The sequence below is a fragment of the Lactuca serriola genome, chromosome 8 (assembly GCF_051521515.1).
Source record: "Lactuca serriola cultivar US96UC23 chromosome 8, Lser_US96UC23_V15, whole genome shotgun sequence".
NCBI classification, from domain to species: Eukaryota; Viridiplantae; Streptophyta; class Magnoliopsida; order Asterales; family Asteraceae; genus Lactuca; species Lactuca serriola.
In genome coordinates this window covers 293720308-293730399 of record NC_136415.1, presented here as the reverse complement: position 1 = coordinate 293730399, position 10092 = coordinate 293720308, and the positions used below count along the sequence as shown (strand labels likewise).

General features: G+C 32.2%; 1 protein-coding gene across 1 annotated transcript; it reads right to left on the bottom strand.

Annotated features, from left to right (window-relative positions):
- Positions 1-1010: 1010 nt before the first annotated feature.
- On the bottom strand, positions 1011-3455 carry LOC145068799 (transcription factor bHLH90-like). The gene is made up of 10 exons (XM_079015794.1): positions 3287-3455; positions 3014-3145; positions 2739-2930; positions 2602-2650; positions 2452-2520; positions 2189-2360; positions 1946-2079; positions 1591-1815; positions 1298-1480; positions 1011-1208 (listed from the first exon to the last, which is right to left on the bottom strand). Exons 2-10 carry the CDS (start codon positions 3112-3114, stop codon positions 1131-1133), a joined length of 1203 nt encoding a protein of 400 aa, XP_078871920.1. The 5' UTR covers positions 3115-3145; positions 3287-3455; the 3' UTR covers positions 1011-1130.
- Positions 3456-10092: the final 6637 nt, after the last annotated feature.

Sequence of the window (10092 nt, the reverse complement as noted above, 5' to 3'; positions counted from 1 at the left end):
TATTTCATAGTAAATGTATTTGTATACAAATGTTTTTGTGTAAAAACATGTTTATATATATACACACACACATAAGCATGTTTACTATGAATTAGGTTTTTGTACACATTTTTATGTACTTAATAAAACTCGTGTGTGTGTGTATAATAACGTATTTTATATAAGTATATTTCATGCATTTTTCACATAACCACGTTTTTATAAATAGGTATTTCAAATAAAGTAATGTTTTTATAAATACATATTTTGAACACAAAAATATTTTTTAAAAAAAGTTTTTATATAGTTATTTTGCATATAAAATGTTTAAAAAAATTATACAGAAAAAAAGTTTTTATTTGAAAAATATGATTTTTTATGTAAATATGACTTTATACAAAAAAACATATTCGATTTTTTTTGTTGAAAAACAAGTTGTAAAAAACTAAATTTATGATGAATCGTAACAAAATTTTGAAATCCGACCAAAAAGTGTAAATTTTGGACCAAATTTGTAATAAAATTTAAAATATAGACCAAAAATGTAATTTTTAAAAGTGAGATTACTTGTTCACCAGGTACAAGGGTAAAATTTAATACAATTTTCGATTTTTATGACTTAATTGAATTAAAAAACATATAAAAATTAAATCGATTATGAGGTAAAACATAAATACTTTTTGTAGAGTTTTCTTTAAACTAAATTATAAACTAGTTTATTAAAATATAGCATTTGGTAAACCACAAAAATAATTTAAATAATTAAAATTAAATATTTTTAATTTTTAATTATATTTTAATTTACCATAAATATATATAATTAACAAGGTATTATCAATTATGGCCTTTTAATAGTAAGAATAGAAATGATTTCCTCCCACACTCCCTTACAAACTGTGAAATACATGAAATGTGGAATTTAAATGATTTCAACATCATTGAACTCCATCAATTTAACAAGAAATTGAATCTCGAATTCCAAACACGTATTCTTTAAAACATTTTTTGCATTTAGAATCACAATTCAATAGTTACGTAAGGATATCTATTAAAATCAAGTAACAAGAATTACATGAAAAATGTTGAGAATATTAATCAATGTTCATAATTTCTTATATAAAAACTTAAAGAACTAAACAAATTTTCACATTTCAATCAAGTTTCAAAGCCGACCAACTCGTAAGCAACGAGTCTTTCAAACTCTTGGCCACCACCTCTTTCCCTTTAGCCTTCAAAAACCAATCATCAATGTTAAAAAAATGAAAAAAAATAAAAAAAGAATATAAAAAAAAATAAAAAAAAAAGGTTAAATATTCACCTCAAGGTTTAAAACATTCAAAACACGACCATTACAAGTAGTAACATTAATATCAATCACTTCAAGTCCCAATGAATCAATTGTCTCCATTATTTTCAAAAACCCATCGGGTTTTTTATTGCAAATTATTTTCAACAAGAAATCATGAGCCCCGATTTGGTGTACTTCCACTTCCACTTCCACCTTCATTAACATTAATATCGAATACGTAAATTTTAGTATAAAATCATCAAATTTTTTTAAAGTTCAAATTTTAGTATAGTTTCTATTTTTAGAAAGTTGTAAATTTGTACCTCATTTTTTGAATCATTAACATTTGAAACCCTAGTTTTTGCTTTAGAATACATTTGTGTAGAGCTCTCATAAGCTCTTTTTGGTTTGCAAACTTCCATTTCACCATCATTCAGCTTACATTCTTGTTCTTCAAGCTCCTTAAGCTCTTCTTGAAGCTCTTTAACATTTTTTTCCAACTCTTTTATGTAATCAATTGCATCTCCAACTATTGAAGCCTTATCCATCTAATAATCAAATCATATTACTCTTTAAATATCTAACAAACCATCAACAACACTACAACACTGTATTTAGCTGATGTGGGACTTTTGACAAATTTAATAAAAATAATAGAAATTTGGTATACAAAAAAACCTTGGAAATTCGGGGAACTAAAGCGCGTAGTGTATATAAACCGTCTTTGATTCGCTTTCTTCGGTTTCTTTCGGTTACAAGATTCTTTGAATGGTATTGTTCTTTACCTATCTTGTGTTTAGCCTTACCATTGCCTAAAATTACCAAAATGCCCAATTAGAGGCGGCTATTTTACACCGTTTATGTAGAATTGGATTGATTTAAGATTTGGATAATCAGTAAAATTACTAAAATGGGTCGCACCTGATGACATAACAGGTTGTTGAACAGGGAAAAGAAGCTCTAGTTTAGGAACAATTTGATGGAAATGATATGAATTCACACGACTTTTCATGTCATTTTCATGGAATTCATGCTCTACAATGACACCCAATCGTGAAATTAGGGTTTCTATCGTCCTTTGATCATTGGGAACCTAAATATAAATTATACACATGTTAATAATGTTGAAATTGACTGAAAATATATAAAAATTTGATTCTTTTTACGAAGAAAATGAGGCTTACATGTTTTGATCTAAAGAGCTCGATCAAACCACCTTCAACAGGAACGATTAATTGGGTTCCAAGTGAATCCTGTAACATTACAATCGAAGAATGATGTTTAATTCGTGTTAACAATGCTTTTGAATGTAAATCGATCTCTAAAATGCTCACGTTACTTAGCAGAAATGGTTGTTTAGACATCGCTACTTCTCCATGGATCCTGGTTTCAAATTCAGACGTTGAAAGGCGTCGATTGAATGATCAAAAAACAGAAGATTGAACTAGTAATAGAGATGATTATTGATTACCCAGGATACAGTGGCAACGAAGAAGGAATTAGAGCAAGTTTTTCACAAGCTTTTGTCCTTACAGAGTGTTTAACGTAAGTATCTTTGCAGAGGTAAGGCGTATTGAGCTCGAGTTCATCGGTTTCCTCTTTGACATTTTTACAAACACCATGGCTACTTCCACTGCAACAGCATCCAATCCACTTAATAAACCTGAAAAAGAAAAACAGTTGAATTTTATGGTAATTAATTACTGTGTTCATTAATATTGCTACGAGAATCATGATTGATCATACCCTGAAGGATCGTCATCGAACATCCAAACAACGCAGTAGTCCCATGCCTTGGATTCTGTAAGGGGTCTTAGCGACTCCAATGTGTTAAATAAAACCCTCATTTTAGATCGTTGTTGAAATGCAGTGTTCTACCTAATTGGATCCAAACAAATTTACTCAGTGGGTAGGTTTTGAATCAGTATGGAAGATATCTCTATAAGAACAATGTGATTTGTCCTTTTTTTTATGATAGACTGTTTCAAAAACAAGTTTTGATGGAAAAAGCAAGTGTACCTGTAAATAATCATACAGAGTCCGATGTCCGAAAGAAGAAGAAGAAGCAGCAGGGAAAATCAGTGGAGTAATCGTACATTGTTGAAATGGACTGTTGGAACCGATTAAAGCAGAGCAGAGGAGTAACAGAAAGAAAGAGGGAATATTTGCAGAGGCATTGAAAAGGACGTTTGTGTGAAGAGTGTAGACCACTGGTCCGAAACTTCAAAATAGAAAAATAAAGGGTAAATTACACCATTTGTCCCTCGTATATGTGTCCAAAAGCACATTTAGTCCTTATTTTAAAAAATTAACTCCGACCATCCTTTATATCATAGAAAGGTGCATGCTTCATCCCTCGTTAGATTAAATTTGCATGTTTCATCCCCTGTGAGACTTGAAATGACCAAAATGTCCTTTGCAATTTCTTTTTCATTTATTTTTAATAGTTTTGATTATTTTTAGTTATTAAAAAATATTTAAATTAAAGTTATGGGTCCACCAAACACTTTTACATGTTATTTCTCTTTTTTTTTGAAGAACACTAAACCACCACCCTCATTGGAAATCTGCAGCACCATCGAAAACTTGCACAACCACCACCACCAGAAATCTGCTCTCAGCTCACCCCACCCCCTTCGAACACCACCTATCACCGCTTAATCATCACTACCAGAAAACCCAAAAAATATATAAAAAAAACAATTATTATGCAAACAATCCATAATTAGGGCAAAATCAAAATGGGGAAGACATTGTTCTTCTCCAACCAGACGTCGTCGTCCCCTCCACCTCCGACCAGACTTCGCTAAACCACTCTGTCTCTTTCTTCATCTCTAAACTAGACGTCTCCTGCACCACCACCTAGAAGACTTCGAAGAGACGATCTCTAGCATTCATATCGGCGGAATGCAGATCCACGAAGTGCAAATCCATGGATTACAACGTCAGTGGCTTGCGGGGGAAGACGATGGTGGATTGAGGCAACACATGGAGGATTTTATTTCAGTTCCGGAAAACCGATCTCCTTGATCTCCTCTTTCTCTTCTTCTTCCTCTCATCGATTTTGTTTCCATCACTTTCTTTCTCCCTCTGATCGGTGGGTTTAGAGGAGAAAGAGGGATAAATTTTCTACTGGAAACCACCCTAAACACCAACATCTCTGTTGGATATGAAACTCCCATCTGAAACACAGATTTGAACCGCCACCAGCTTCTTTCTCTCTCTACTGTTGCTTTTGTTCTACATCATCCATTGAGGGTGGATGGTTTCATGATCTCGTCGGAGTATTTCAGGGGCGCCGATCATTAGAGAGGAAGATGAATAGGTGAGAGAGAAGGATAGAATCTGGGGAAGGGAAAGGAGGGGTGGGTGGGTTTGGACAGAATATTTTTTTATTTTTTATTTTTTGTATTAATTTAAACTGATAAATAAATTAAAAAACAAATTATTAAGGGCAAAATTGTCATTTTATGTCAATAGGGACTAAGCGTGCAAGAAAAAACAAAACCAGGGACGGTCCGAGTTAATTTTTAAAAATAGGGACTAAACGTGCTTTTGGGCACATGCATGAGGGACGAATGGTGTAATTTACCCAAAAATAAAAGAGAAAATTCGGACAATAAGGAGATTAGTTTGAAAAAATAACAAGACAAATCAAATTTTGGAAAATGATACAACATTTTTGCGGAACCATTAAATGCTTTGTGGATCTTTTACAGCTTTACGGAATAGTTATTTTTTGATTTTTTGATTTTTTTTTCGTTTTTTTCTGCGTTCATTTTTGTTTATTAATATTAATTTTTTTAAATACACTAATACCTTATGTGATTATGTAAATAATTTGACAAAAAAAGGTTAAAAATAATGAACTTATGTTTGATATCAGTCCACAGAACTCTTTGGGAATCCACCCTCTGCGGATCCAGCTACAGCTCTGCGGAATGTTGGTTTTTTAATTTTTTTTTCTTTTTTATTTGAGTTCATTTTCGTTTATTAATATATATATTTTTTTTTTCACTTATACCTTATGTGATTATTATGTAAAAAATTTGACAAAAAAAGTTAAAAATAATGAAATATTTATGTAATACATTTGCTACTTATGTATGTTTTCATGTATTTGTACTTATAAATAACGTAATACAAACCGGTGCATATAAATAACCTAATTAAAATTATATAAATATTCCATGTTTTTATAGGTTACAAAACATACCTTACAAAACATAAACATGCAACCTTCATAATAAACATACTTTGAAATAAACTTCATTCATTCAAATCGAACCATAGAAACTTTGATCTGTTTTCGTATTCCGTCCATGGGTTATCTGTTGCTTGTGTCCCTAGGTTTACTGTCTCTTGCGTCCATTGGTTATCAGGCTCTTGCTGCCATTGGTATTTGGTGCAACCGTACCATTGGTTCTGTGGCTCTTCTTGCAGTTGGTATGTGGTCTCGTGCGCCCATTGGTTATGTGTCTCCTTCTGCCATTGATGTTCGGTTTGTTGTGTCCATTGGTTGTCTGGATGCTGCTGTCATTGATGTTCGGTCTGTTGTGTCCATTGGTTGTCTGGATGCTGCTACCATTGATGTTCAGTCTGTTGTGTCCATTGGTTGTCTGGCTGTTGTTGCCATTGTTGTTCGGTATGTTGTGCCCATTGATTCTCTGACTCATGCTGCCATTGGTTTTCCGTCGCTTGCTTCGGTTCCTCTTTTGTTGCTTTTGTCCCACTCCCTGACGCCCCAGTACATTTTTTAGTTTTACTTTGGTTCTTTGGAACGATTTCCTTACACGTCCTTGCATTATGAGTTGTGCTTTGACATCTAGTACACCTTTTTATTTTTGGTTCCTCACCTTGAGATGGAATATGATTGGTGTTTTTTGGTCTACCGGATTGACGTATTTCCATCACAGGATGGTTAACAACCATAAGGTCATACGGAACCTCCCAATCACTAAGTTCTGAAAAAGGGTATACGACCTGCTCGTACGTTCTTTGATATGTTTCAATTTTATAAGCATCTATAGCCATATGCCCACAATGATCATTTTTCAAGTGCGTTAAAACCATTATCACATGACCACATGGCAAACCAGTTAGTTGCCAATATTTGCAAGAACAAGTCTTTTCCCTTAAATTCACTATTCCGCCGCTTTTGAAGGCATGCACTTGATATGTTGCATTGTCAACACCGGATACCGACCATCATTGAATCCCCTCTTTATTTTTTTAACCATATCTTCAGCCCACTTCGTTAGTATTGTTGTACTTTTTTCTATTAAAACAATCATATATTATTATATATGACATTTATCATATAATTTAAAATTAAGCATAATCATACCTGCAGCCATCTGCCGTTTGTAAAACCATTTCTGCATAAGTACGCAAAAGAACTCAAGAAGTGGTAATATAGACAACTTCCTTGCTTTATTTGATACAACATTCATGGACTCCGCACTATTTGAGGTCATATAATCATACCTCGTGGTAGGGCAATACGCTCTGGTCCATTTCTCACGTGGAATTTGACTGAGATATGTCGCTACATCATCTCTTATATTACGAAGTCTCCCCAAATAGAATTCAAACTCAGTGGTTTTGTAAGCTCTTACCAGCTTCTAAAACAAAATTGTTGTTTTTTTGTTTTTTCCAAAGGTGTGGACTATGTTTCCTATTAGATGAAAACCACACAATCCATGTTGAGCATTTGGAAAAACATTTTGAATACTTACAGCAATTACGGGTGCTCTATCTGTGACCATTGTCAGACCTTCCACGTCACCAATGCATTCAGGTAGTTTTTCAAGAAACCATGTCCAGGAATTTGTAGTTTCTTTTGGGCAAATTCCATACCCAATAGGAAAGATTTGATTGTTGCCATCCATGGCTACGACATGCAAGATGGTGCCTTTGTACTTTCCCTTCAAATGAGCACCATCCATAATAATAACTTTTCTACAACACTCTCTTAACGCACATATCTACAACAACAATATAAAAAGCATTAATATATCAACAATATAAATTGTTTATAAACATTTAAGATAATAACAAATATATTTAAAAATATATTACCGCGCATCCAATAGCGAAAAAACAATACTCAAAACGATCCTCCGAATCAGTTTTTATGCACACCACAGTACCAAACAACATTGAGGAGCAAACATCAACATATTAGCAAAATTAAGAATATTCAGAGAAGTTCAAACATGAACATAACAGTTGAACAACAAAATTATGCAGAAATCTAGCTCCAGCCTACTTTCTGAACCAAATTCTATAGAAATCTAGCAAAATTCGAAACTTTTAGAGAAGTTCAGGCCTGATCATAAGAATATATTGATCTAATTATGCAGAAATTGGAACCCATTTTCAACAGCAACTCATAATTATGTAGAAATTGGAACCCATTTTCAATAGTAAATCAATAAAAACTTTTATGTGGATCTTCTATGAATGGGTATAAAAGAATCGTACCTGATGAGAAGAAGTAGTTGATGAAGGCGCTGGTATGGAGGAGATCGTCGGTGACTAAATATCAAGAAGTCTCGATGCTTGCTGGTTTGTTTTATGGCTATGGAGGCGCTGCAAGAATCAAACGAGAAGAATGAGGATGGAGGCGATGAAAGGGAATGGTGGGGCAAGGGTAAAATGGAATAGTATCCCCTTTTTCCCAGTCAGCTATTTTGCATTTTCTATATGAATCAGATGTTTCTTAGCGAGTCAGATGCGTAAATTTGAACTACCAAACACGTTTTGCTGACCGAGTCAGCCAAAAACGTCTGAGCTGATTCGGCCAGACTAGTATCAAACATTGCCTAAGACAAGGATCAAATGTTCAAAATACCCCAAACCATAAGGACCATTCGTGCAATTTACTCAAATAAAAATTAAACAACTATAAACGTAATACAAAGTTAGACATTTTTAAGTTTGAAAGTTATAATGTAAAAAACCCAAAATGTTTTAAAAAGTCTTGGAAAAGTAACAAATGAAGAAAAGAACTGCCATAGAAGTAGTATTATTTTCACTCCAAAAAAAAGAGAAAATTGCAAATTTAGCCTAATACACTAATTATTTTGTGGAAAATAGCCAAAAAAAAACCCAAATTGCATTTTTAGCCACTAAAATCGCAGATGGGTATAAGTCATTTGCGATTTCGTCATGCCATCTGCGAACTTACAAGTGGCTAAAGCACATATGTGCTTTAACCACTTGTACGTTCGCAGGTGGTTTTTTTTTTCGCTGTATATATACCCTTTTTCCAGTCTAAAATCGCAGATGGACTATGTCCATATGAGATTTCCTCTCGTTTCACTTACGATTTTATGATTTTTTTTTTGTTTTGTTTTTTTTTACTACGAAATTTATAGGGTTTGACTACGAAATAACTTTATTATATATAAAAATTTTCAAGAAATTATCATTTTTATTGTTATTTCGTTGTATATATAGCCCTTTCGGGATTGTTGATGAAATCGTCCATTATGGATCTAAGGAAATCCCTAGGAGAGAATTTCTCTTAAAAAATAGTGAAAAATGAAGAAAAAGAAAACATTTTTATACTAAAACTGTACGAAATCACAAATGGAAAACACCAAATCATAGATGGACTGTTCCATTTGCGAACGTACAAGTGCATATGTGCTTTAGGTGTACGTTCACAAATGGAAATGTGAAATCGTAGATGGACTTAATCCATCTACGATTTTAAGGGCTAAATTTGTAATTTGGGTTTTTTTTTACTATTTTCAACAAAGTAATTAGTGTATTTGACTAAATTTGCAATTATTTCAAAAAAATTGACGTTGGAATCAATAGTTCATCGGTTTTTCTAATTTAAGTGTAATAAAAGTTTTTTTGGTGGATTTCCTAATTTGACCAGTAAAAGTTCTTATTCCATAGAAAATAGCACGTAAAAACCAATTGTTTTCCTAGAAAATTTAGAAAATTATACTTTTGCTCTCGATAGCCTTAATTTTAAAAAGAAACGGATTAATTAAAGTTTTGGTTTTTGTAGTTTTTAATATAGGAAATGACTTAACAACATAATTGGTCTCTGTAATTTTTCATTTGTGAAAGTATTTGGTTTTTCTAGTTATTAATTCTAAAAAATACAAGTCAATCCAGTATTGATCCTTATAGTTTTTAATTTAAAAAAATTACATTTTTTCGCCAACTTTTTTTAAGTAATGTCCATGCAAATTTTTCGGTGTAGATTAATACTATTTCAAACTATGGTTTCGGAATTTAGGATTGAATAGCCAAATTTGATTGTATGCAAATCATTATTATTATTACTTATTAAAATAATAATACAACATTATAATATTAACCGGGTGTTTTCTTCTAAATAAATTGAAAATCTATTTCAAACTATTGCTTCGGACCATACAATTGGGCTCGGCCTATTTTCATTGGGTCAGGAATAGTGCATTCCAGACAAATTGGTTGGTTTTCAAATTTATGAAAATAATGGTCATTTTTATTAAAACTTTATAAAAATGATTAGTTTAATTAATATTTATAGTGTCCTTTTAACAAATATCATTTGATAAAACACCATCATTAAATTAAATAATTAGACTTCAATCACTAATCAATAAAGCCCAAAGTTCTGGTTCAGTCCAATTTGTACTGCTTGACGCCTAGTCATGCATCTACTAACTAAAGAGTATAGCCAATTAAAAGAAAATATTAATGTGAGCAAAAAGTAGAAATTATATATGAATCTTAGAAGGGGATTTTAAATTATATGTCTATAAATAATTCAATTAACTCTATTTTTATACCAAAAAATAAAGTTTCTTAATATT